Below are 27994 nucleotides of genomic sequence, written 5' to 3'. Positions count from 1 at the left end.
CTTGACATTTTAATTGTATTTAAAAAGGATATTTTGATCAACAAAAGTTTTTTTATCATGATAATTTATATTAGTTAATATTTCTAAAAAACGTATTATCTTAAAAAGATAAATAATATTAGGTGAAAGAAGTATTAAATAATATTTTTATTATTAAATGGAATCATATAAACTTTAATATTTTGTGCAGATTTTGAACCATCTTGCTATAAATAAAATATTTTCATGATAAAAAACAAACTCTATTATTGCTGTTGAATACACTTTTTTTCTTCAGAAACTTTATGTGAATAACAATGATTTTTTTTATAACGCATACGAAAGCACTTATTTTTTAACAAAAAAATCTAAAATTTCAAATTCCCTATAATAATATACATTTGTATTTTAACTTGATATAATAAATTATTGTATCACAAACAAATTATATTTCACATTGATCATTCAAATAAGAAAATAAAAACTTGCAAAAAAAATAAAATCACACACTACTCACTATACTATAGTCTTTCATTATTTATACTGAACAGAATTTTTCAATCATGGAAAACACAATTGAGCTTCAAGAAAAAAATGACCACATTAACTAAACTAACTACACATAACCTTGTAAATATCTAACCATAAAAGTATTTCTTAAGTTTTCAACATATAATAAACAGTAGCAACTTAAGAAAAGGTGATTTTGTTAATGTTAGTATTTAAAACTAATTTAAACATACAAAGGTAATAAACCTTCGTTAAAGATATTTCTTATATATATATGATAAATATTTTTAAATAGAAGTTGATATTTTTAAATATTTAAAATTAATCTTAAAAATGATGTTAGTATTTTTCTAAACAGGATAGAGAGATGCGATTGTGTAATTTGAATGAGTTGTGAGATACTGAAATATTGATTTTATTGAATATTTAAATTTGAAATAAAATATTTATTTTGGGGGGTCATTGGTTTCACTCGCTTTCTCTCTGTATCTCAGTTTCTGCTTTGTTTCCATTCCATGTGCACCTTACTTCCTAACCCTGCACCTTCTCTCTCTCTCTCACACACACACACACTTTCTCTCTCTTCTCTCTCTCTCTCAGCTCCTCAAAGATTTACGGGTTGCTTCTGCTCTTTTGTGATCGGTGAGTTTCTGGTTCTCTCTGTGTTCTTCAACTGTAATTCATCATGCTCATTTTATCCTACTGATTTTACCATTTGGGTGCTTCACTTTTGCTGCAATCACTTTGTGGTGTTGAAGATTTAAACTTTGACTGCTATAGTTTTTGGCCCATACAAGCAAACGAGATGGTGAAGTGATGTGAAGTTGACAAAAAGTATCTAAATTTGAGCTTTTTAAATGTACTCCCTTTCAGCTTTGAATTTTAGTGAATTCTTGATTTAATGAATGAGTAAACAGGGAATAGGATCCATAATTAGGTTTATGTGTATATATATATATTTTTTTTTTCAGCATATATTCTTCAGTAGGTATTTACCTAAAATAATTGAGAAGTTATATTCCCTAGTTGCTTCTTATTGAAGCATTTCTATCCATCAGAAACTACAAAGGGCCAGGACAAACACCAAAAAGAGCAACAAGGGGGAATATAGACATTATTTTTCTTTTTCTGGAATATATGTTAATTTTTCAGAGGTAAGAGAGACACTTCACACTGGTTTGCTGTTGCTGATTTGATGCTAGGAATTAGTACATCTGTTAGAATTGTATGCCTTGACAAAGCATGTAAAACATAAAGAATATTTACCTGAGCCTTATCTATCCATTCTTTCAAAATGCCTAATATGTGGAATAAATTTGAACCATATATAACCAAGGGGAAGAAAGATAGGCTGGGTAGCAAAAAGGAAACAGATGCTTTTAATTTCCCAAGTGATGTATTTTTATACTTGAAACATGTGAAGCAAAAGAAGATAATATATTCTAGTTTTAAAATTAAAACACTAGGAATAGCTTGGCATGACTGTGTTTGATGCTGTGTAGCAGGCAGAAATAAGAGTGCCAAACCAGTATGCATTACACCAAAGTGAATTACTGCAAGCTCAATCAGTCAATCCCACTCATTCTCCTTCTATTGGTGTGGGACAGAATAGTAAAAGAAAGCAGGTAAGAAAAGATATAATGCTTTTTTTTTAAGTACAAAATGATAAACATTATTTTCTTTCCTTTCATACAACTTACAAGTTGTGTTTAATAGCTTCTTTGGTTATATTTTGAGATATTTAACTGAGCATCTGAATTTTTTTTGTACAGTCTGAAATTTATCTGAAATGTGTATGAGATATTTAATGCCTGTTTTAACAATCTCATTTTGTATTTTATTTGCTGAGTATTACAGAGCTGTGGCACTGGACTTGTCTTAAAGAGCATAGGTTTTGTCCCTTCTTATATAAGCAATGGTTGCAGAATCATGGTTTCGCAGTCTGTGGAAAGCTCCTCGGAAGCATGATGCCAATTCCGAGAAGGTGGTCATTGAAGTATTAGCATTTGAAATAGCAAGCTTGATGTCCAAGCTAGTTAATTTATGGCAGTCTTTGAGTGATAAACAGATTGTTAGATTTAGGGAGGAAATCACAAATTCGGTGGGCATAAAAAAGCTTGTCTCAGATGATGATAATTTTATTGAACGTTTGATCTGTTTGGAGATACTTGAGAACATGGCACACGTGGCCGAGTCTGTGGCTAGGCTTGCTAAGAAATGCAGTGATCCAATTTTGAAAGGTTTTGGGAATGCCTTTTATGAGTTTATCACTACAGGCAGTGATCCATATGGGTGGGAATTCACTGGCAAGAAGATGGAAAAAAAGATTAAAAGGATGGAAAAGTTTATATCAACTAATGCAAGTTTGTATCAAGAGATGGAAGTGCTTGCTGATCTTGAGCAAACTTTTACAAGAGTGAAGGCTAATGGTGAGTCAGATGGTGTAACTTTAATGGAGTATCAGAAGAAGGTTGCATGGAAGAGGCAGGAGGTGAAGCACTTACAGGATATTTCTTTGTGGAACAGGACATATGATTACACAATACTTCTTTTAGCCAGATCCTTATTCACAACATTCTGTAAGATCAACCATGTATTTGGACTTACAGAGATGGTGGATGTTGGCAGGACCACTAATTCAAGTGTCTTAAATTCAGATTTCGTTTACAGAAGTCAATCGGTTTCTACGATATTGCAATCTTCATTCCACCCATCACATAATAATGTTGCCAGGTTTTCTTCAGGACCCCTCAATGCTATTACTGCTAGATCAGGTCCAATTGGTCGAACAACAAATAAAACAAGCATTTCTCATTCAGGTCCTCTTGGTGACTCATCCACAAAGTCAGGCCCCATTTTAGGAAAGCAAACAACAAATGCCAATTTTTACTCAGGTCCTCTTGGAAGGAAATTCAATCAATCAGTCCCAGTTACCGGAAGAAATAAAAAGAGCAAGATTTGGAGGTTTTATGGACACTCTGTTGCCATAAGTGGGAAGGAAACTACCACAAGACCCAGTCGACTGACTCAAGTAGGACCTTTCAAAGGATGTATGGCTTGGGACAGTTCCATATTCACTGACTGCCAGTCAAGTGCTAGTGGTGTTCATTATGGAACGCAGAATCCCAAAGATGTTAATTCAAACCCTCTTGTTCCTGGAAAAGTAGTTAATCATACTGAATCAGTCTTCAAACCTCTTCGCAAGCTATTAAATCCTCCATCTGAAACCCTGGGTGCTGCTGCTCTAGCACTGCACTATGCAAATGTTATCATTGTGATTGAGAAGCTAGCAGCTTCTTCACACTTGATTGGTCTGGATGCAAGAGATGACCTGTACAACATGTTACCAAGACGTGTGAGAGCTTCCCTAAAGGCCAAGCTAAAGCCATATACCAAGACCATGGCAGCATTGTCATCATCAATCTATGACCCAAGTCTAGCAGAAGAATGGAATGAAGCAATGTCAAGCATACTTGAATGGCTGGCACCACTTGCTCATAACATGATAAGATGGCAGTCTGAGAGAAGTTATGAGCAGCAGAGCTTTGTTTCCCGGACAAATGTGCTGCTGGTACAGACCCTTTACTTTGCAAACCAAGAAAAGACAGAAGAAGTAATCACTGAGCTTCTTGTGGGACTGAATTATGTCTGGAAATATGGTAGGGAGCTCAATGCAAAAGCTCTGGCAGAGTGTGGCAGTTTTAGGGTAGACAATGAATATCCTAATCTGAATGGATAAATAATCTGTATAGGTTGTGGCCATTTCCTACAGGAATCCAGTTCCTTGCCAGAGATGAGGACTTGCAGAAACACCAATTATCAGTCTTGTTAAATCGACAAATGTGAATCAAATGCTAGCATAAGTATGAGAGAAGTACCTATGTATTCATTATTGTGGAAATTTAGTATCAGAATGCGTACCTGGTGAGAAATTTTTTAAAATCATTTATCGTTAATTTTCTTTGATGAGTTCCTAGCTGCTAGAACCTGGATAGCTGGTCTCATCTTTGCAATGTTGGCCTTCCTCTTTGATGAGGTCCTTCTTCCTACGTGATGTTTTAGGGTGTGCATATTTATGAGCATTATTGCATATTAAATTGTATAGTTCTATCACGCAATGGTGAATGGTTATTTCGCAATATCCTTCTGAATTCTCCAGTCTAGGAATTTGCCATACTACTGATAGCAAGTACCATAATCTATTTTTCTTGTAAGTTGTATGCTTAAATTGCTCAAATTCAGACTGTCATTGCGTCTATATAGCTCATAGTTCCGTGATAGAAGCTATTATTACAAACCCATCCGTTGAGAAATTGCTTATCTCAAACCCATACCTCTTTACGAAAAATTTACTTCCAGTGAGTTGTAATTTACTAATTTTCATTTCATCTTCAAGGAGCTTTTTGAGACGAGTAGAGATCTTTTCCATTTAATGGAAGTCTCCTACAAGGTGCATGTGAATCGCACATGCACTCCGAATGGAGACTTTCTTTAAATGGAGAAAAGATTAACCCTTTTGAGACCGCTTATGGTCCTCCTATAGGCTGAAGGTATCTCCCCTAGTTCTAGCGGGAGTGTCAGGCCAATGATATTGCTATTACATCACATGCAGTATATGTCAGACATAAGAGGGGAAAGAAAATAAAGTTGGCAGGAAAGTTTTAGCCAAGTTATTTGACATATTCTCTCGACCAGTTGTAGAAAACGTAGGTACATCTGAATAAGCAAGAAGATGTTACGCAACAAATCGGAAATTTTGATGATACATTGTTTTCTTCTGTTATGGCTTTGGCTATAGGAAACTAGATTCAAAGAATCTCCTGCTCGTTTACAAAACCAAGAATATTTGAAAGGGGCTTCACTTAAAATAAAAATAAAAAAAACTATATCAATTAAAGCTTATTTTCAATCTTACACTCATTTTCCCCCGAAATTGAAAAAAAGCAAAAACTAATAGCTAGTGAAGCCACATTCCACGGAACTATTAATTGATGGAAATGAGCTTATTCAATATGAATTGAAGACACAGCTGATGTGATTCCATTGGTTCGTGGATCAGCCTTTTCTAAACAAACGCCACAAGGATCTTCTTTAACCAACAAGGCAAGGACATTGAGTGAACTCCATACTTTTGTCACATTGCTGCTCGAATCTCCCAAAGTAACAGCAAAGACTGCATCAAATCCTCCTGCCCCTGGAACTCCAGCCAACAATACTCCTTCCAAGTTCATTGTAGCATCTAAAAGTTGTGTTTGTGGTTCTGGTTCAATCTGTAAACATTGAAGTCGTATATTGTCGAATTTTTTAAATGATGAATCCTTCAGAAAAATGAGTTTCTATTACAAAACCTCGAGTACATTTCAATAAAGATTATAAAAGCTGAAAACCAAGAAAATATAGCAATTATGGTCCATAAACACAGTTGAAATCGTATCTAATCCATTAAACATCAATCTTCTGATTGATTCAAGGGGTTCATAAGTAAGATGTTGAAACAAAGCAACTCTATTTTAACTGAACCACAGTTGTGGCACTCTAAGAAGACATTGTCCCCATAGCAACTATAGGTAGTAAATTATTGCCATGGATCAACTATACCAAAATCTTAAGATGTTAGATGAAACACATAAATGGTTCCTTTTTTCGTTGAATTGGAGAAGAATGCCCAGAACTAGAACCCACGACAAAAAGAAACAAAAGTAGAGTCAGCTAACATTAATGGTCTTATTTTAACATGTCAAACATGCCCCTTCAAAGCAGGAGCTCTTTATGCTGACAATGCACAACCCACCTACCTTTTGTTGCAATTTTATTAAAACAATGGAGGTGCTAACTGCTAAGGATTGAACTCTAGACCACTTGGTCATATAGGCTCTAGAACCATGGCATGAACCATCTCAAAAGCTAAAGTTGTTAGGTAAAAATATATGGGTAGTTTTGTATTTACATGTTTAACTCCCTGCAGCAGGTTTATAGGTAGTAAATTGTACTTTCTAAGCCAACAGGATTAATCACTTGGTTATGCAAGAAATCTTGATATGGAACTTCTTTCAGTTCTTGATTGGCTATGCATGCTATCTTTTTATGTTACTATGCACATTATACTGATACCAAATCCAAGACACTAACCCTATTTAGCTTTATATGGAATGTTCAGATAGCAAGTGGGCTAACCACTATGGAATTGAATCCAACCTTAATCCTTCCTTCTGGGTCTGGGATGGCATATATTATTTGCAAGTAAATTGTCAAACTTAGCTTCATGATCATTCTTATTCCATAGGAAGATAAGAGATGTAGCACCTCAAGAGGTGTTAATGGGTTAAACAAAATCACTAAATTTCAAACAAAAAAAAACACAAGAGGAATGTATATTCCACCAAGACATATTTGTATAATCAAAATCGGCATCATATGAACAGATAACCATAAAAATAAGTGCTCAATTAGTTCATGAACTTACTGGAACACCTGCAGCCTCGCCCATTAGGCGCATATGATATCTAATCCCCAGCATGGCTTCTTTTGCTCCAAGCAGTGCTTTAATAACTGCTTCCTTGTTAGGTTCAGAAGCTTGTTCTATCCACTGATCAAGCAATTTGAATTTCAAAGTTCAAACATCAGAAATGTTGCAATATATGAAAAATCCCTAGAACTTGACTGAAAAAAATAGAAGTCTCAAGAAAATCATATCACAAATTAACTTGTTAAGTTTACAACCTGAAACTGAAATCCAGGCTGCAATGACTACTATGTATTAAATTAACATGGATTGTAGTACTATCCCTCATGGGTGCTTCCCAAAAATCACAATATCAAATTTAATTTCTGGGCACGAAAAGCAAGGTATGAATATGAGTAACCTATTTTAATTGCTCCTCCTTCTCTCCATGCAAATGATAAAGGGTCAGTTCAGTACGCCCTTCAAGTTGGGAGTGAAAAATTAATGGTTGTGTTTCCAATATAATTTTTATATCAATCTCATTTACGAATTGCTCATACTCCATTTTTAAGTGTTACTAATTGGACCAATAAAGTTGGGCCACAGAATTTTTTACCATTCCATAATTATGAGATTTGAGTTTACTGTCAACTACGAGGTTCATAATTCTCAGGCACTAAGGTCATACCAAGTATGAAGGATGTCAAGAGGTACAATAAGGAAGTTAAAATTTTCAAGTTAGTTCCAACTTCACATCTGGCCAGAATCAAACTCTGGAAACCTATAATGAGTATGGTTGTTGCCTGCAAAATAAGCTTCTATACTCCTCTCCATGGTAGCTCTAGACAGAGAAACAGTTAAATGTCATCTCTTCCAAAACTATCAAAGCAATAAATGTATATGTAAAATCAATAAAGACGTACTGCATGGAAAACGGTGAAAAAGAAGTGTGAAAGGCTAATCCAATGCAAAGAATACCTTAGGGACACACAATGTTTAAGTTATTTAAGTCTAAGAGTGAGAATTGTCAATCAATTTACTTTAGTTGCATAAGCGTAAATATTCTGATTTTAAAATTACTTCCATTAAATAAACAGCAATATTTAATCTCAAAGAAATACCTTGTCTGGTCTGAGCATGCTGCAGCTGTCAATCACAGATTTATATGCATTCCATTGTTCCTTTGCTAATTTGCTTAACAAGTTTAGTTGCATTTCCAATGCTGAATTTGCCTCTGACAATCTTGTCCATGTGTCCAGGGATTTCTGAGGGTCAGACTTTTGCCATTTTTTAACAGCACCAACCATCGATGGCGTGGATGATCCACCAGTTCCAGGTTCTCCTAGTAACTAAAAAGAAAAAGAAATCAGTCAGCCTTGGAACCAAGAGAAATTATATGTGATATAATCTGGCTAAAACAAACTTGGATTTAGTAACCACTCTGTATTATTCATCTGCAGATACTGATATCACCATGCTACCAGTACCCATAAGGCAATTAAGTAATACATAAATACCAAAATAGAAACAAATAACAGAGGGTTTCCAAGAGGCCCAGCAATCTCCCTACTGATCTCAATATGCAGGTGTGGACATAAAAAAAATTCGATCTTGTAATGCATCTTTCAGCTTCTTATAAAAAGAAGCTTGAAACTACCTAAGTGATTTTTAAGTACTATTCACTCGGAATACTATTGAAAACAATTGAAGCACCAAGCTTTCTGTTTGTTAAACTGGCAACTTACAATTTTCAAAATTAGATTGATGAACTTGAATTTAAGAGTATTATTGCAGAAAAGAAATAAGCTACTGTCTCTTCATTATTGTCAAATGCATTCAAGGTTTACATATGCTGCACATAGAAAAGTACAATGGTATAAAACATCATGAAAAAAATATTAAAAATAGATAAGTTAATGGCTCTTAGCTCCAAATATCTGATTTCTGTGAACTAAAACATCTGTGATTAGTTTTATCATTTCCTTCACATTGATTGTCATATGCAACTATACTCTAGCCAGTCCTTAATAAGTATCACATATGCATAGGTAGCTGACAGAGCACTAAAATTTCCACGTATAGGAAGAACCCCAGTACTCGCATTAAAAGTCAACATCTTATCAAATAAAAAAGTCAGAACTTAGACATTGTAAGACACATTTGGTAATCATGAATCCAAAATGTGTATTGCAGAGACAAAAGCAATTCATGGAGCAGAAAACTTGAAATTCTGAAAAGCCTAGAAAAATGCTAAAAGGAGAAGACTCTATCTAACAGGCGAGCCAACATTATTTCCTTTTTACTTCTCTATTAAAAGAAGGTTTTGAATAGAAACCAAATGTATAAATATAGAGTCTAGACTTAGGTACATCCCCCACCACCACCCTTTCAACCAGAAGAGAGATAATAGCGAGGGAGGTGGGGCAGGGTGTAAGTGCCCATCGCCATATTTTTAAGACATAAAAGTAGCAAAATAAGCAAAATTTAAGTTGCTTACAAGAGACATCAAAGGTGGTAGAGAGAACTCAGTCGTGTCATGGTCCCAATTTCCTTTTATAATTTCAGTGATACCATCTGATAAAGGCACTGCTATATCTGCAACCTAAAATGTCAACAAAACAAAGACAATGAAGTTATTGATGTTTCTGGAACATTGCTACTAATGCCAAAACAATTTGCTCAATGTAAGATGTAACCAACAGTAGAATCCTAACATGCTTGTCAATAACAAATGGGAAAAACACTGATTGCAAAATGCACAGTGGTGGCTACATAATATATGAACATATTTTTCATGAGCATTTCAAGAATTCACCGATAATAGTTGTCAATAATCTCAAGATGGAAGCCAAATATGGGTCAAACAAACGAGGGAGGGTGCATTATGCCAGTTCTGTAACACTTGCATTGTTAGTTAAATGCACATCTCTTTGTATATAGAGTGAGATCTACTTACTCCCTTTAATATCTTTTCAAAGAAATTAAATTTCATCAATCCAATTGTCAAATTGAAAGCTTTCATTACATAAATCAAATCCACCAAATTTTATAAAATTTAAAAACTTTGATACTTCATAGAATAACTTCCATTTAAGCATGATATACTTTTTAAAATACAAATGTCATCTATAAGATTACATACTAACAAATGTTCAATTTATCTCAAATTTAATGTGCATGATCATTGTAAAAATATGACAAGATTCAATGGTTGGATTGGTGAAATGAAATGTCTATTAAAATATATTAAACAGAATATATAAAGTGACAAACTTGAATAAGCAAGAATTAATTGTTGTTCAATACAAAAGGTATATGAGTGGGGGACCTTAGTGGAAGAAATCACTTCCGGTGAAAACCGCACATAGCGCTGACTGCCATACACAGCTGAGCTGACATCAAACCCACTGCCAACTTTCCCCTGTGCAATACAGTGTGCAGTTTGAGCTATTTTATGCACCATATCAAGATCTGCAACATCCTTCCTTTCCCGATGATCTTTCGAAGAGGAAAGCTTTACAACATCCAGGTAATGAAGTAGAGCAGCAACTACAGCCGTTGTCATCGCTGCAGAAGAGCCCAAACCAGTTTTAGCCACTTCAGGCTTGCAATTCCCTCCATCGGCATCATCGGTATTGAAAGTAATGGAGGAAAAGGGAGGAAGGGTGGCCAATGATTCCGGAGTCAAAGGGAGTCCACGTCTCTCAATCTGCAGGAGCAGGAGCAGCAGCAGCATTTGTTAAGACATAAATATCTTGGTCTAAGCTTTCAAATGCTCGAATCATAAAAAAAAAAAAAAAACGGGTAAATTACCTCATTCCTATACGAATAAAAATCATTGCCACCCAAAATTGTAATGTCAAGACCTACAAGATCAATCCAGTTACAAAATCGGAAGTCTAAACCTATATTCCATTCATAAAAAATTGGAGAAGCATAATATCACCATGTAAAAGTAGTTTGTGCAACAGCTCCTTTTTATTATGGTCAAACGTTGCGTAAGCAGCAGCCACGGAATACTGCACCGCATATTCCACAAAAGGATTTCTCGTATCACTGAAATAACAAAGCAGAAATTATTACGCACAAATTCTAAAATTGATTGCTAACAGTGAAATAGAGGAGTAATTATTGACGAGCCTTGGGGAAACGGTTTGGATGGTGAGATTTTTGAGAGCGAGTTTGTAGAGGGCTTCTCTGGAGAGTTGAGGAGAGGTTAATCTGACATCTGTCCATGCCTGAAGGAAAATGAGTAAGAGAGAATGAGTGAGTAAAAGATGAAGATGAAGGAAAAGCAATAGTAATAATAGGCACCCATGCCCAGGAATCAGGTTTGATTTCGTGATGAATTGGTTTGACGATGGCGTAAAAACGAGCGTTTGTGCTGAGGACAAGTCCTGCATTGGGTCGCTCCAAAATCAGGTAACCACCGGTCATTAACACTTTCCCGGGAGCTGAACTAACAACCCTGCCATGTCAATCTCTATTTTAGTTCAATATTTTCGATTCTGCAAACCAATGTCAGTGATTCTTCACTTACTCGCCCATCGCTGTTGTGCAATTCCAAATGCGATCACCACCAGCCACTGGAGAAAGAAGCACAAGAACAATGCCAATTTCGTTAAAGAGTATTGGTTAGCATTTATCTTTTTTGATACTAACAAATTAATTTCATAAAAAATTATTCGATGTAGGTAAGCTATTACCATAAAATCTAGATATAAAGTTTTAATTTTTAAATATGGATAATTACCATAAAATTTTGGGAGTATAGTATTGGTATAAGTATTATACTACTCAATCTCATACCTCATAATATATTTATTGTGCTTTATGACTAAAAATTGAAGAAGAAAAAAAAGTACGTTATATAAAATATTTTTACATTATCAATCAATTAAAAATTAGAAATTAAAATGTATGATTTATAACAATTAAGTTAAAAGTCTTATCTAACCCAATTGATCACAAACACATTTAGGCTCACCAAATACTACGGTATTTTTGCAAAGGAACATTTGCATTACTGGTTAATGGTTATAAGATATGTGTGTTTCACATTACAATGCAGGAGAGCGTAATAGTTAACAAATTATGCCTGTCTTAAAAATCTCCTGTTTCTAGAGTTATCATATTTCAATAGCAACTAAAATGATTGGTACATAAATTTGGGAGATAAAAGATTGAAGCATTATGGTGATGAACGACAGAACGAGCACGTGGTTGTGGTAACATTCGTGGAGAAGTTCGACAGAACGAGCACGTGGTTGTGGTAACATTCATCGATGCATTGTGCATGAAAGCAGTGTCCACATTCAGGTATGGTTTTCACTGTCTCTTTGGGCATGTACTTCTCACCTATCACTATTTTTGGGTAGGATTCAATTGTGGGCCTGTCGAGGCCCGTGACTGTGGTGGGCCGTTAGCCTGCTGGAGCCTCAAAATCTGGCACCGTATCATGAGCCCTAGGCCCATCGTGGGGTCTGGGACTAACCAGTACTCTTAATGCTTGTTTGGATTGCATTCAAAATCATGGTGGAGCATAGTGAGGTGAATCAAACTTGATTTTGACAAAAAATTTGCATTTTTGATTATTCTTTGTATAATCAATTATGGTGGAGTTGAAGCAAGTAGAAGTAGCTCTTACTACTGCCAAAATCAATTCTAGGTAGCTTTTGTCTAATTTACCTACATAACAATGCCCTCATTAGTATATGTTTATTGTTTATTGATTTAAAAAATATAATTAAGAGTCTTGTTATATTTATTTAATTTTGAATGTATTTTATCTAATTTATCCTCACACTCATACTATTAATAGTGGGATAAATTATATTAAAAAAATGTAACAAAAAATAAATAAGAAAATATTTTTTATACTTTGATGCTTATGTTAAGTTAAGACTTTTATTATCTATTTGATCCAATTTTAATGTTTTACAAGGAATGTGATTCTTTTTCAAAAGTTAACATATTTGACACATATTGTCTTAATTTAATTATGTGTATTTAATTTTAATTATATATATAATATAACTAATTATAATAGAAGAGTCTACATCGACATCAAAATCATTACACCCTCAAAATCAATTTTAATTCAAAGTATTCAAATAATATTCTTTTAAAAAAAATACTTTTTTGATATATGTTATCTAAACAAAAACCATGTTATTTCATAATTAATTATAATTATAATCAATTTCATTCAAAATTAATTTTGTCATCGTCAATCCAAACACATTCAGAGTATTATTAGTGAATTCAAAAAAATATTTTTTTTATTAAAATTTATGTTTAAAATGCATTGAAAATTATGGTAGAAACTAGAAAGTGCATTAATGAATTTTTTTAATATTTTTATACTCTTTAATCAATGCCTTAACGGTATGATTAGCATTTACCATAATTTTATGACTAATTTCTTAAAAAAAAAAACTTTTTCCTTAAAAATATGCTGAACGATAACTCATAGGAAACTTACATCACTTATTAACAAAGCTCTTAAATTCAAACTCACACTGTATGTGGGTGAAAAATTGATTAAATAAGTAAATTCCTCTTATTTTATATTTAAAGTAGTGTCAGGATAAGTTGGTAATTTAAGAAAAAAAATCACGACTGTCATCAGGTGACGGCTCCTACATTAGAATTTTCTAATCTCCACCAAATTCTTTATTCTTTCTAAATAAACTTGAAACAAATAATTTATGTCGTATACTCTTGATTCACATTTCCACGGGAAAGAATGCTACTTTCATACAAAGACACGTAATTGAGAAACAATTGCATATTTTTTTATTCATCCAGTTGACCTAACCAGGTTATCAACAATCAAAGTTATTTACACCCACTCTTGACAGGATCTTCCCCCTTAAACTCCTTCGTGTGCATGGCAACATTCTTTAGTTTAATTACATTTTTTCTTTTATTTATTATTTCACAAATTTAGTTTATTTATTTTATTAACTAGATCCTTTATTTTAATTATATATTTAATAAAATGATCATGCACTAATAATTTAAAAAGTTTTATCATTTAAAAGTTAATAAATTTATGATATAATACATTAAACTCTTGTATAATTTTGTCATTATATATTTTTAATTTCAAGATTCGGTTGACTTAACCTCCTACGAATTAGGAGATAGCGATGAGTTTCAGGTGTTATAAGCCTAACCCGCGCGCGGTTAGGAAGATTGGATTAAGTTTACGATAACTAAATCACAGAAAATGAAATGTGCAATAGTTTTTGGCTATGGAGTATGTGGTTACCTTTTGAAGGGACACGGGAACAGTCGAGCTCAAAAGTGTCGTTGCTCTTGAATCCGCTGAGTTCCGACGACGTCACTCGATCGTTAAACGGCGACTGGACCGACTCTATCACCGTGGCCACCAAGTGTCCAAACACGGTCGAAGAAGGCGTCGCAAAAATTAAACGACGTACTTAGGAGAATCGCTGAGATAGTTTATGGGCCGGTAGCGACGAACGAGGTACTCCAAGTTGAAGAAGGTGAATTATTGGCGGTGGTTGCTGTGCTGCGTAGTTTATTCTTTGGATTCTGAGTTCGCCGCAGTAAAATAGGTTAAGTAGTGTTTGGCCGTTCTGGCTGCAGGATACGCTGAACCCTGGGTGGCCGCATGAATTCTCTTGCTCTCCCTCTATGCGGAACGGGAATCGGATTACTGGCTCGTGAGTGTCGCAAACGCTGTCTAAACATGTTTCTATGCTTGCTAGTGCTATCAGGTGTGGGTTCAAGAGGATGAAGAGTGTGAGTTTGGGATATTCAAGAACCTCAATACTCATTCAAAGCAACTTAAGATTGGAAACAATAACCTAAATCATTAATTATCAAACTGTACATTTCATTCCACACAATGCCACAATAATTAACTAAGAACTAACCTTTCCATCACGAAGCCTATGAACATTCCTAATTTTCTACTGTGCACTAACCTTGCACCCTTAGATCGCTTCTTTATTATTTTCCCCCTTACATTTATATGGGGCACCAACTACGAACCAACAATGCTCAATGAATCTCCAGCAGTCATCTTTTATTATTCCATCTTTTAAGAATAGAAAAACCACAGAAGGCTCCTAAGTAATCACTGTTTGTTTGCCACTGCCACAGTGTCCCTTGGTTGCTGCTTCTTCTTGATAAGTTCGTCTGGACTCCCGGCAACATTGTGCTCTAAATCTTCATTTGTGAGGAAACTGTCAACTTGTGCTGCAGCTTGTCGTCCCTCTGAAATTGCCCATACCACCAAGGACTGACCACGTCGACAATCTCCAGCTGCAAACACCCCTTTAAGACTGGTTGAGAAGCGACCATACTCTGCCTTGAAGTTTGACCTATTGTCTCGCTCTATACCCAACTTCTCTGCAATTGTCTGCAAAACCAAGAGCAGAAATATCAATCATTAGCCACTTCCTAATAATGGACATTTCAATTCAATTTATTGTTGCAACTTCTTCTCAACTACCAACAAACAGTAGAGTCAAATACCACATTCTGTAAACATAAAGAGATGAAGCTATTATGAATACTTACAGACTCAGGGCCAAGGAATCCCATGGCCAGTAAAACTAGGTCAGCCTCAATAATCTCCTCGGAGCCCTCAATTTCCTTAAATTGAAACCTCCCAGTTTCATCCTTCTCCCAGCGAACACGTATTACTTCAAGTCCCTTCACAACTCCATTTTCATCTCCCACAAACCGCTTAGTCAATACCTCATAAGATCTTGGATCTTTCCCAAATTTTGCCGCACCTTCTTGGTGCCCATAATCTACTCGGTATATGCGAGGCCACTGTGTTTCAGAAACACTCAGTAGTTAAACAAAAAGTCATGCACAATTACAACGAAAAAATTGACACTTGAGCCATTTCGTTTCAATTTTGCTTGAACCAATTAGAAGAGTTTTTTTTTTTTCAATTACTGGACACTCCAAGGAGTCAGTTAATGTACATAGAAAACTTCAAGGGCACCGTTAACCATCATTGAATTTTAAAAGGCTAATTTTAGTGTATATTCCTAGTAATGGCAAGCGAAACGTCCAATTTCTCAAGCTGTCTATTTTGACAAATGGTCTGAAAGAATAAACACAACTAGTATTTCGGAAACCAACGGATCTAACCTGTGGCCAAGGGTTGCCTGGGGCCCTAGTTTGTGGTGGCTGAGGGAGAAGTTCCAGATTTACAATGCTACTACACCCATGCCGAATGGATGTCCCTATGCAATCTGTGCCCGTGTCACCCCCACCAATAACCACAACTTTCTTTCCCTTAGCAGAAATGAAGTTACCATCCTGGAGATTGCTATCAAGCAAGCTTTTAGTGTTTGCATGAAGAAACTCCATAGCAAAATGAACTCCTGACAGCTCCCGCCCAGGTACTGGGAGATCCCTGCATTGAAAGTAAAAAAAACATCCTTTGAAGCATCTCTCAACAAAAATTCCTTTTTCTAATATACATCCATTCCAAGCGAAATTGAACTAAAAATACAAACAACGATAATATATAGGACTCCGGCACTACGTCACACCTTGGTTTTGTGGCTCCTACAGCCAAGACAATAGCATTATTTTCCTCCCGAAGCCTATCGAGAGAATGTAAAGGATCATGCCCGATATTAGCATTCACCACAAAGTTAATTCCCTCCTCTGCCATAAGGTTGACCCGCCGTTGAACTATATCCACTTTGTCAGCTTTCATGTTGGGAACACCATACATCATAAGCCCTCCAATCCTATCAGCTCTTTCATACACAGTTACTGTATGGCCCATTTTATTCAGTTGGTCAGCAGCTGCCAGGCCAGACGGTCCACTTCCAACAACGGCCACTCTTTTCCTGTATTAATGAAGATATTAACTAATGATACTATTTATCTTAGTGATAATTGCAACAAAATTCACGGACCAGTTTAATAATAACTACAACAGAGAGAAGCAGTTTAATAACTGAAATTACTAAACACCAACTTGTGGATTGTTTATACCTATTTGATTGAAAAACAACATCAGAAATAACGGAAAGGGGTGAAAAAGTGCATACCCAGTTCTCCTAGCTGGAGGTCGTGGCACCATCCACCCCTCCTCAAAAGCTTTGTCTATGATAGCACATTCTATGCTTTTAATAGATACTGGATTCTCAATAATACCAAGGACACAAGAACCTTCACAAGGTGCTGGGCATACCCTACCAGTAAACTCTGGGAAGTTATTTGTCTCAAGAAGCCTCTCTAATGCTTCACGCCACCTATTTTGGTATACTAACTCATTAAATTCTGGTATTTTATTTCCAAGAGGGCACCCAGAGTTTTCCTGCAAGTTTATTTAAGTATCTTTAGTCTAAACAAGGGTTCAAATAATGAAAGTGAAATTCGACGTCATCAAAAAAAGGAAAAGTTCATGGAAGTGGCAATGCACACCTGATGACAGAAAGGAGTACCACAGTCCATGCAACGGGCTGATTGGGTTTTCAAAAGTGGACCAGGCTTTGTTTCCTTCATCACTTCATTCCAGTCATTTATTCGAGCATTGGGATCCCTGTACTGAACACCTTCCCGCTCATAAGCAACAAAACCTCTGTGTTTAACAGGATCAATGACTTGACTAGGCCTCTTGAATGATTCAGCCTGTTAAATTGTCAGCATATATTCAAAGACATCAGCCAACTTAAAATGTAAGGAGTAATCTAGGGATTGATATCTTACAAGTAAATCAATCGTCATAGTCAAGCAATAAGAAAGTCAACCATACCACTCTTGGATCCCACCAAGTGAGAATGTCTATCATAATATTATCAACTACAAATATACATCCACCAGAATATTCAGAAAGCTAGATTACCTCATTTATCATAAAGATGAGGTAAAAGAGACCTTTCTAAGAAGTTATGCTAATAGAAATGGTAAATTAATAGCTGGCAAGTGTCATCTTGACAGTTGACACAATAAGTGACAGAGACCAGAAATTTAAACTTCTACACAATCTGTCATCATTAATGAAATCGCTGTGCAAATAAAAATGTAATCAATTCATGCAATAACATAAATTCAAATTTTTTGATAAACATAAATTCTGATAACTTTTAGGAAAGAAGTCGCCCTTAAGAAACAACATTAATGTGAATGCAAATGCAATGATAAGAACAGGAGCAAATCTCTCTCTCACGTGCACACATGGGATGGGATTTACTAACACCAGGTAGACTTGGCACTCTTACACCACTTAAATAACTCTTTATAATAAGCAAATTTACCAAAGACAATCATATAATATTGTCTTGATGATGATATATACCATTACGTTTATAAAAATGCAGTTTAACTGTTGACATTTGCTTTTATTTTTCAAAAGCATTTTATATGTTAAAGTTAAATGGTGTAATCAAGTATCAACCAGTTTTTATAGACTTATTTATTTCATGATAAGTTTTACTTCAAAAGTTGGGACTAATAAAATTTAACATTCATAAGAAGTTATTAAAGAATGTAAGTACTAAGTAAGCTAAGAGTTACATCTGGTGTAAGTGGATCTCTCCTTATTAAAAAAAGGTTACAGTTACCTCAATAGGCTTCCCATTCACCGATGCAGTAGCCAGTTTCTTAAGCTCTTCAAAAGCATCTTTCTCCACCAATTCAATTTCATCTTGCTCCTCTCCATGTTTAGAAGCAGACTCCGCTGCATCTTTGGAAGCTTCCTTCGATTTAATACTTGCCAAAACTCGTTTATACTCCTTGGGGAACACCTTGATAAATTTTGGAACAAGATTCTCAAAGTCAGCGAGCACTTCTTTGGCAAGCACACTATTTGTGTGGCGCTGATGTTGTTGTATCAACATTCTAAGAGTAGTAATATCCTCTTCCTCTTCAACCTTATCCAGATCTACAAGCTCATGGTTGCACCGAGATAGGAATTTGCCATCCATATCAAGAACGTAAGCAATCCCACCACTCATACCTGCAGCAAAATTTCTGCCTGTGTTTCCAAGCACAACTACTATCCCACCAGTCATGTACTCACATCCATGATCGCCAACACCTTCCACTACTGCCTTAGCTCCAGAATTACGCACACAAAACCTTTCAGCTGCCATCCCATTGAAATATGCCTCACCAGATGTGGCCCCATATAGAGCCACATTACCAATTACAATATTCTGCTTAGGGTCAAAGGTACTCCCCTTTGGAGGAAATACTACAATCTTTCCACCTGACAGTCCTTTACCAACATAGTCATTGCCATCACCTTCAAGTTCCAAAGTGATGCCAGGACAAAGGAATGCGCCAAAGCTCTGGCCTGCACTGCCATTAAATCTGATATGAATAGTGTCAGTAGGAAGACCATTTAAGTGGTACTTTTTTGTCACCTCATGGCTTAGCATAGTTCCCACTGCACGGTTTACATTATGGATTGGACTTTCAATGTATACCGGGAGACCCTTTACCAAAGCAGCATTGGACAGACCTATAAGCTTATTATCCAATGCCATGTCCAAACCATGATCTTGTTTTTGAACACAGTATTGAGCAGCTTCTGGTCGCAGTTCAGCTGCAGGTCTAAGCAATAAAGAGAGGTCAATGTTCTCTAGTTTCTCATTACTTTTAATTACTTCCTTATCAACTTCGAGCATATCTGAACGGCCAACCATCTCATTGACAGTACGAAACCCAAGCTGGGACATAATTTCTCTCATTTCTTCTGCTATCATGAAAAAAAAGTTAATGACATGCTCAGGTTCTCCAGCAAACTTTTCTCTTAGTACTGGATCTTGGGTAGCAATGCCAACAGGGCAGGTATTCTTGTGACACTTGCGCATCATGATGCAACCAAGAGTAATGAGTGGAGCTGTACTGAAACCAAACTCTTCGGCACCAAGAAGAGTGGCTATGGCCACATCTCTTCCTGTTTTAATTTGCCCATCAGTTTGGAGAACGGTGCGACCCCGGAGGTCATTAGCAACCAAAGTTTGATGGGTCTCAGCCAAGCCAAGTTCCCAAGGGAGACCAGCATTCTTTATGCCAGTCCATCTGGACGCCCCTGTACCTCCGTCGTGGCCAGAGATCAAGACATGATCAGCATGGCCTTTAACAACTCCACTGGCAACTACACCAACTCCAGCTTCAGATACCAACTTCACACTAACTCGAGCAGCAGGGTTGGCATTCTGCATATAAACAAAAAGGGATTAAAGAGGATGAACACCTAAGGCAACAAAATCCAACAAAAAGTATCCAATGTAAAAGGATTGAAGCAAGATATGAACATACCTTTAGATCATGAATTAGTTGGGCAAGATCTTCAATGGAGTAAATATCATGATGAGGAGGTGGGCTGATAAGTCCTACACCAGGGGTTGAATTCCTTGTGACAGCAATGTCTCCTACAACCTTGTGGCCGGGAAGTTCGCCACCCTCACCAGGTTTTGCTCCCTGAAGGAAAGATGTGTTAAAATAATACCATTCTAAGAGCACTCAAAGGTCAAATGTGGTATACATATAAGAGCACTCAAAGGTGCCTTTTTAGTCTCAGAATCATCTTCCAACAGAAGCTTAACTCCATGAATGCAGGGGCTAGAGACCATTTGAAGATTTTGTTTACATTACAAGGAAAAGAAATAACAACATCAAATCCAAATGTGATAATTTACCTGGGCCATCTTTATCTGCAATTCATCAGCATTTGTAAGATAGTAACTTGTAACTCCAAATCTCCCACTAGCAACCTGCTTAATAGCACTCCTTTTCGGGTTCTTTGAGCCATCAGAAAGAGGCTCCATACGAGATGGCTGCTCACCTCCCTCACCTATGGAAAAAATTAATAATAATAAGAAGAAGAAAATCGAGGAGACTAATCTAGAATAATTAAATTATAAGAAAAGAGATGGTTTTCAAGTACAATGTGTCCCAAAAAGCATTTCCATAAACACCAAACACGTACACACACACTTGGAAACAAACTTGACATTTTTTCCAATAACAGTACACGATCATATTTTCTTTTAAAACAAACCTGTGTTCGATTTCCCTCCAATCTTATTCATAGCAGTTGCCAATGCTGTGTGTGCCTCCAATGATATAGACCCATAACTCATGGCACCAGTGCAAAACCGTTTAACAATCTCACTAGCAGGTTCTACTTCATCAAGGGGAACTTTCACAGCTGCCTCTTTAAATTTCAGAAGTCCCCGCAAATTGCAAGCTTTATTTAACTCGTGAATGAGCTTAGAGTACTGTTTATATGCATCTATGCTGTTAGTTCTGGCAGCCTCTTGAAGCTTTGATATTGCAAGTGGATCATTCAAGTGAATTTCCCCACCTTTTCTCCAATGATAATCCCCAGGATTTGGTAATGCCTTTGCTTCAGCACTTCCAGGAGAGAAAACCCGAGAAGGAAATGCTAATCCATGCAATTGAAGAGCATCACGAGCAAGCATCTTAAATGTTGCACCCTCAACTCGACTTGGGGTTCCAGCAAAGCACCTTTCAATCACTTCTGATGAAAGACCCAGAGCTTCAAAAATCTGAGCACCTTTGTAAGAGGCCAAAGTGGATATTCCCATCTTCGCAAGCACCTTCATCATTCCATAGTTGCTTGCTTTGAAGTACTTCTTAACCAGCTCATCTTTTGAGTAGAATTCACCATTTGCTTTTGGTGGGATCTTTCCATCAACCTGTAGTCGCCAAATTGCCTCTACAGCCAAATATGGACATATAGCATCAGCACCGAAGCCAACAAGTGTGCAGAAATGGTGCACTTCACGTGGCTCGGCAGATTCTATTACTAAGGCAACTCTAGTACGCTCAAGTGTTTTCACTAGATGTTGATGGACAGCACCAACAGCCAGCAGGGAGCTCACAGCAACACGTTTCCTTGAGAAAGCTACAAGATGCAATATGAGATACAAATCAATTAAATGGAAGTGCAGTGTATATATTATATACACAATACAAGTACAAGATGATATTACCTCTATCAGACAGCACAAGGGTAGTGTAGCCATCACTAATTGCATCATGTGCTTCTGCACATATCCTGTCCAAGGCTTCCTCCAACCCTTTCTTACCACGGCCCTTTGAGTATGTTATATCTATAACTTTGCTCCGCCATCCCCTGTAATTCATTTTTTTAATGGCTTCCATTTCCTCAATGGATAAAAGGGGACCTTTTAGGGAAAGACGGTGGCACTGTTCCTCAGTGATTTCTGTTAAGTCACCTTCTGGACCAACCATACATTCTGTGGACGTGACTATTTTCTCTCGAATAGGATCAATCGGTGGGTTTGTCACTTGGGCAAACATTTGCTTAAAGTACTCAAAAGTGAGTTTTTCTCTATTAGACATGATGGCTAATGGAGTATCATTTCCCATTGACCCAAGGGCTTCCGTACCATCTTTTGCCATGGGAAGTAACAACATTTCCAAGGATTCGACGGTATATCTGTTTGAATAAAGCAGAATATAAAAACGCATCCTTTGTGCATACAATAGATGATAAAGAAAATATTCAGGATGGATATTACATACCCAAAAGCTTTCAATGGAGCCAGTAAACCATGAATTCCCATATTTTCCATATCCACATCATCACCAGATGCCTGTAACTCATGGAAAATGTATTAGTGAGATTTGTCAACTAGAAATTCATGCAAAGTTCACACGGATTTTTATTTCATACTTACTGGCATCACTCCTGTTATTGATGGAGGAACTCTTTCAGATTCATGAACAGAATCAACTATGTCTTTGAGTTCTAACTTCTGCTTTTTGAGCCATTCCCCATATGGCCTTGCCAATGAATACTGTTCCTTTAAGGCATCATCATTCACAACAATATGCTTCTCAAAATCCACTAGAAGCATCATGCCAGGATTTAGTCTTCCTTTCTGACTCACGTCTTCAAGAGGAATGTCTACAACCCCAACTTCACTCGCCATTACAACTCGTCCACTGTGGGTGACATAAAAGCGGCCTGGTCGCAGCCCGTTCCTGTCCAAGGTTGCTCCAAGATAGTGCCCATCAGTAACTGCAATAATATTAAGTCAACACCAAATTAAGAATCCATAACAAAGTGTGTGTTACAGATGAAGCATGTAATAATCAGTCCAGGAATTTCACATGCTATAAGAGCTGGCCCATCCCATGGCTCCATGAGAGCTGAGAAGTATTCATAAAATGCTTTACGCTGAGGATCCATGTTGTTGTCATTTTGCCATGCTTCAGGAATCATCAACATAACAGCTTCAGGGAGACTTTTTCCAGACTGAATCAAAAACTCAAGCACACCATCAAAAGCTCCTGCAGAAGAAAAGCTATAATTAGTATATGAATTTATGAACATTTCTGCAACACAAAAATAAATTCAGATAAAATATCACCTGAATCAGATGAATTTGCATCCACAATAGGCAAAAGCTTCTTTAACTCATTCTCGGATAGACCAAGCTCCTTGCACTTCAGTAGGCCCTCGCGTGCCTTCATCCTACAAAATATGTTATTAGCTGATATATAATCCTTCACTCAAAATGCAATGAGAGGTATCCAGCACAAAGCTGTTACACCTACTTCAAAATCAACTAACATCGAGCTTCCAAACTTGACTAGAACATGGTAGCCATTATTAAAAGAGAGAGAGAGAGAGAGAGAAACAATCATGAATTAATACTCCAATTCATCCATCTCAACTGTACCGGGATATTACTGATACGAACATTTAAATTTGTAGTGCATTATAGAATTCATTCTTCTAGGTCTTACACTATAATTATACTTTTTCAAGACATACCAGTTTACATTCCCTCTAAGTGTGTTGATTTCTCCATTGTGGCCCAATACACGCATAGGTTGAGCACGATCCCAACTAGGAAAAGTATTTGTAGAAAATCGTGAATGTATCTGCACATCATGTATTCCTAATTGTCAGTATTTATGGTTACTTCTTATTACAGACAATAAACTGTTGCGGAAAATCAAGAGCATTAATGATTTTTTTTTCAAGCACATCAATGAAAATATACTGAAGTGCCACTGTGCCAGTAGAAATTCCAGAAATCCTATTCCATTTTTACCAAAATGATTTTCTCCCTCCACCACTAAGATATTGTCTTCCAGGCCAACTAAACACAGAACATCAGCAGAAATTTCTGTAAACATGATTATCTTCATAATGAACTGTCTTACCAACTCGTCCATTGCATCCAAATTCAAATAGTAATCAAGGAAGCGGAAGAACTTAAGAGATCATTCAAACCTCAATGCCTCAGAAGTCATTCCCCAACCTTGCATCTCTTCTGTTACTGGTTGTTCCCCATGCTGTTTGTTGGAGTATATAGAGTTAGTGGAGAAGGAAGAGAAGTTAATGGATAATATATTTACCAGGGCCATGTAGCTCGTAAACCTTTCATTGCCAAGGTCTGCAAAATAGTAATCCTTCAACTGAGCTGGTGTTAACTGACCTTTGTAAACAACAGTCCTGTACAAAATTGGATAAAGATTTGAAATTGGAAACTGATTTAGACGTTGAGAGTAACCATAATTTAGTTCTCAAAAAGAGATGTCCCATCTTGACAAAGCACCTTGATGAAAGCGAACAGATATAGAAATCTATAATGCCATCATTATCGAGGTTTAATGCAGATGATATAGCAACCATGGACAGCTTCCTTAATATATACATCTGCAAGAAAGGAACAAATTACCCATTAAGCATGGCAAAATGATTATCCAAATTTCACTTAAAATTAATCACACAAAGTGAGTATAAAAAATATTTAATATCTTTTTTCCCTCTTAACCTGTGAAATTTTGCTAGCATATTATTCCAAAATCATGATGTGTAGTTTAGTAATTTACTTGAAATTTTGTTTCTTTTAATAGAACTTAGGTTCAATTATATGTTCATTTTTAATGTAGAAGTCATATCAAACATGTTATGTAGAAAAGGTACCTGTCTTTCCAAATCAACTTTTGACTGAGTACTTGGAGTAAGAAACACTTGTTCAATCACTGGTTCAGTTAGCACGGCCGATTTGCCCAATCCTGTGTTATCTGTGGGCACAGAACGCCAACCAAGAACAGAATGCCCCAGAGATTCGGCAACCTGACAACAAAAGCACAACACATTTAAAAAGAAATGCCACTAATACAAAACCAATATTGCAGTTACCATGATAATTTTAATAGCAAAACACAAATAATACACACTAGTGAAACTAAATGTGAATGCCAATTACAACTTCAGCGTGATAACAATAATATGATGAAATCAAGTTGAACTCAAGCAAGAATGCACGAAATTAATATTTAGATAAGACAAAGATATTTCAGAATTTAAGTTACCTTTTGAAATACATTTTTGCTCTCTTCCCTGCGACTATTGGATGTAGGCAAGAAAAGCATGCCAACTGCATATTTTCCTGGTGGCGGAAGCTCAAAATCCACAACCTGCAAATAGTCAAACCTGTTAGTATCATCAACCTTTAGAAGCAACAGGTGAAAAACACTGCATCAAACATTAGTAAATGAAAATTTGTGTTGAAGTTACAGACTGAGGAATCAGTCGAAACCTCTATGGATTGATTTTAGAACTATTTCCTGTTTGTTTCCCCTTAACTGAGGAATCATGTGGTGATTAATCTGATTCTCAAGTAAAAAGGTCCTAGAAAAGCGCAAATAAAAATCTTCATAGAAGATGGAGAAATTTACTTCCAGGATGTCAGAAATTAAGACAAAAATAAAAGGCAATTTCTTATGGTCTTTAATTCACTTCATTCAAGTGTAACATTTGTAAGTGACTATATTTGGAAAACCTGAATTTTAACAATCCAGTCATTAAACCATGTTATATTATCGGAAAAATCATATGCGTACCAAACTCAAGACAAATAAAAAATGTATATCGGTATATTGATATAAACTAATAATTTACATTCCCCCATATTTTGAAAGTAATATTACGTGACGTATTAATAATTTACATTACACTCTCTTCTATTTCATATCCATCATTTTTTTCCTAGAGTATAATGATGACATTATAAATCAATTTTACATTATCAACTAATCACACGCTAATCACAAATTGCTGTTAGTATAACTTTAAAATAATTGTGGTAAAAGTCAATAAAATCACGTTATATAATGATTTGTAAATTAGAGGTAAAAATCACATATTGTTGTTAGTATAACATAATAATTGTAGTAAAAGTCAATAAAATCACCTTATATAATGATTTGTAAATTAGATGTAAAATTGTATTCTGTCAGTCTATACCTTATTTTCTCTTTTTTGAATCTCTTTTTCTTTCCGATCATAATGTATAACTATTTTTTCTTTGCCTTTTTTATTTCTTATTTTTCTCTTCCTTCCACTCGAATCCACCAAAAGTGAGGTGGAAGTTTAGCATTTTCGAATTTTAAAAGTCTATGAAATACTATGTACTTTAATCTTATGATAACTTTGAATCCAACTATAAAAATTCGATTTAGTGCGTCCAGTCCTACTTATGGAATCTATAAATACATAATTGAAGAATAACAATGAACCTCAAACCCCCGAAAGAATAGCAGATTTCAACAAACCAGAAAAGGTTTAAAAATAATAAATAAATAAATAAAAAGATGAAAAGCAAATATAGCACGCACCGGCCCCGAATCTTGAAAACACTTTTTTTCGAATAAAAAACCAATAAAGGATTAATTTGTTGCTTACTAAAAAAAAGTAGTTACATACTAAGAAAAATAATTCAACATAATTTGGGAATTATTTTTAAAAATTAAAAAAAAAAAGTTAATTTATACTCGTATTTGTTTACCATCATAAAAAGCACTTTCTTTCTTTTTTGAAAAGCGACTAATTCTACAGAAACTATTTAAAATAATTTATTATTTTAATATGATTTTTTTTTACTTTTGGTTTTTTAAAAAACTGAAATAATCTCATGAGTTTTTTTTAAAAAAACTTTGGTTAGTGTTTTTTGAAGAAAAAAATGTAACAATAAACCGAAATATCTTAAATAGAGCGGATGATAAAACCACAAAGTAATTTTTTTAAAATATATATATATATATATATATATATATATATATTATTAATAATAATTAATCTAGCTAAAAAAATCAAAAGTTCTCCGTAAAAATTTAAAATAAAATAAAATACCTCCTTGTAAAACTGGTGAGGTAGAGCGACCATGATCCCTGCTCCATCTCCAGTGTTGGCTTCACACCCGCAAGCACCTCTGTGCGTCATGCGCACCAGCATCTCCAAAGCATCGGTCACCTACACCAAAAACGACACTTAAACGTAAAAACGCAGCACCACACGCAACATACACATACTCACAGAGTCACAGTCACATGCAAACGGCAAAGTCACACTCACCGTTTGGCGGCTACTTTCGCCGGACAGTTCTGCCACGAATCCCACTCCGCACGAGTCCTTGTCCATAGCCGGATCGTAAAGCCCGAGCGGCTTGTTCGGCACGGCGGAAAGAGCCGACCGAACTGCGACCCTGAGCTTCGGCGTCCGACCCGGACCCTCCGACTGCCAAACGTGAAATCTCTCCGAACGGAGGCTCTTCCCACTCGAACGCAGCCGCGTTCCCAGAAACTTCGTCACTCTCACGGGACATCGTGCGTTGAGACGGGGCTTCTCGTTTTCGCGCGGAAGAGTTCTCGCTGACCGAGCCGAAAGCCTTGAAAACGAGAGAGAACACGACATCGCTTCAGGAAACTGGTTAATTAGAAGAGAGAAAAAAACGAGAAATTGCTCGTTATATTAATGTTTTTTTCCCTCGTTAATGGATGAAAAGCAACAGATCTGGTTTTTTTATAGTAATTCACAAAGTCATATTCTGTTGAATCAAAACAAGGCCAACAGTTTCAGATGCAAACGGAAGAAGAAGAAGTGATGAGAAAACTGAACTGCGCCGCCGCCAGGTAAGTGATGTTTTGAGATCAGTGGTTTCAAGAGAAGTAAAGGATGAATTTATAGAGAGGGAGGGAGGGAGGGAGGGAGTGTTTTTTCCGTTTGGCGATGGAACTTTTTTATCTTAAAAA

The 27994-nt window shown here is 36.1% G+C and overlaps 3 protein-coding genes across 10 annotated transcripts; 1 reads left to right on the top strand and 2 right to left on the bottom strand.

Annotated features, from left to right (window-relative positions):
- Positions 1-950: 950 nt before the first annotated feature.
- On the top strand, positions 951-4703 carry LOC114410309. Of its 4 annotated transcripts, none has more exons than XM_028374208.1 (4): positions 951-1131; positions 1248-1323; positions 1995-2114; positions 2347-4703. In XM_028374208.1, exon 4 carries the CDS (start codon positions 2405-2407, stop codon positions 4226-4228), a length of 1824 nt encoding a protein of 607 aa, XP_028230009.1. In that variant the 5' UTR covers positions 951-1131; positions 1248-1323; positions 1995-2114; positions 2347-2404; the 3' UTR covers positions 4229-4703. The 4 variants fall into 4 exon arrangements, with proteins under 4 accessions (XP_028230009.1, XP_028230008.1, XP_028230006.1 ...); XM_028374207.1 differs by having other exon boundaries at positions 1992-2114; XM_028374205.1 differs by lacking the exon at positions 1248-1323.
- Positions 4704-5140: 437 nt separating this feature from the next.
- LOC114410310 (phosphomevalonate kinase, peroxisomal-like) lies at positions 5141-14321 on the bottom strand. 3 transcript variants are annotated; one of them, XM_028374210.1, is made up of 11 exons: positions 14208-14321; positions 11472-11517; positions 11246-11399; positions 11072-11169; positions 10878-10987; positions 10745-10797; positions 10260-10640; positions 9429-9533; positions 8053-8280; positions 6953-7075; positions 5244-5759 (listed from the first exon to the last, which is right to left on the bottom strand). In XM_028374210.1, exons 2-11 carry the CDS (start codon positions 11477-11479, stop codon positions 5493-5495), a joined length of 1527 nt encoding a protein of 508 aa, XP_028230011.1. In that variant the 5' UTR covers positions 11480-11517; positions 14208-14321; the 3' UTR covers positions 5244-5492. The 3 variants fall into 3 exon arrangements, with proteins under 3 accessions (XP_028230010.1, XP_028230011.1, XP_028230012.1); XM_028374211.1 differs by lacking the exon at positions 14208-14321 and having other exon boundaries at positions 11252-11399; positions 11472-11606; XM_028374209.1 differs by lacking the exon at positions 14208-14321 and having other exon boundaries at positions 5141-5759; positions 11072-11399; positions 11472-11606.
- Positions 14322-14718: 397 nt separating this feature from the next.
- On the bottom strand, positions 14719-27656 carry LOC114410308 (glutamate synthase [NADH], amyloplastic-like). 3 transcript variants are annotated; one of them, XM_028374202.1, is made up of 22 exons: positions 27318-27656; positions 27096-27215; positions 25277-25381; positions 24885-25037; positions 24514-24614; positions 24314-24410; positions 23724-23833; positions 23317-23420; positions 23057-23236; positions 22621-22964; positions 22466-22536; positions 21910-22379; positions 20952-21821; positions 20590-20744; positions 20210-20371; positions 18505-20106; positions 17366-17572; positions 16990-17258; positions 16480-16785; positions 16073-16340; positions 15488-15745; positions 14719-15326 (listed from the first exon to the last, which is right to left on the bottom strand). In XM_028374202.1, exons 1-22 carry the CDS (start codon positions 27654-27656, stop codon positions 15042-15044), a joined length of 6576 nt encoding a protein of 2191 aa, XP_028230003.1. In that variant the 3' UTR covers positions 14719-15041. The 3 variants fall into 3 exon arrangements, with proteins under 3 accessions (XP_028230003.1, XP_028230005.1, XP_028230004.1); XM_028374204.1 differs by lacking the exons at positions 24514-24614; positions 24885-25037; positions 25277-25381; positions 27096-27215; positions 27318-27656 and adding an exon at positions 24189-24250 and having other exon boundaries at positions 24336-24350; XM_028374203.1 differs by lacking the exons at positions 24314-24410; positions 24514-24614; positions 24885-25037; ... (1 more) ...; positions 27096-27215; positions 27318-27656 and adding an exon at positions 24119-24250.
- Between the last annotated feature and the right edge of the window lie 338 nt (positions 27657-27994).

Source organism: Glycine soja, chromosome 4, assembly GCF_004193775.1.
Source record: "Glycine soja cultivar W05 chromosome 4, ASM419377v2, whole genome shotgun sequence".
NCBI classification, from domain to species: domain Eukaryota; kingdom Viridiplantae; phylum Streptophyta; class Magnoliopsida; order Fabales; family Fabaceae; genus Glycine; species Glycine soja.
Note: the sequence above shows the minus strand (reverse complement) of the source record. Positions and strands in the feature narration are given on the sequence as shown.

Coding starts and splice junctions, on each gene's coding strand:
- LOC114410310 (XM_028374209.1), bottom strand. CDS start 11,334: ATGCAGGACTTGTCCTCAGCACAAACGCTCGTTTTTACGCCATCGTCA. Junction 10,798..10,877: donor GCACAAACTACTTTTACATG/GTGATATTATGC, acceptor TTGATCTTGTAG/GTCTTGACATTACAATTTTG. Junction 8,281..9,428: donor TACCACCTTTGATGTCTCTT/GTAAGCAACTTA, acceptor TTTTCTTTTTAG/TTACTAGGAGAACCTGGAAC.
- LOC114410309 (XM_028374205.1), top strand. CDS start 2,405: ATGGTTGCAGAATCATGGTTTCGCAGTCTGTGGAAAGCTCCTCGGAAG.
- LOC114410308 (XM_028374202.1), bottom strand. CDS start 27,656: ATGTCGTGTTCTCTCTCGTTTTCAAGGCTTTCGGCTCGGTCAGCGAGA. Junction 23,421..23,723: donor CTTAGAGGGAATGTAAACTG/GTATGTCTTGAA, acceptor CATATTTTGTAG/GATGAAGGCACGCGAGGGCC. Junction 20,745..20,951: donor TGGAGGGAAATCGAACACAG/GTTTGTTTTAAA, acceptor TTTTTTCCATAG/GTGAGGGAGGTGAGCAGCCA.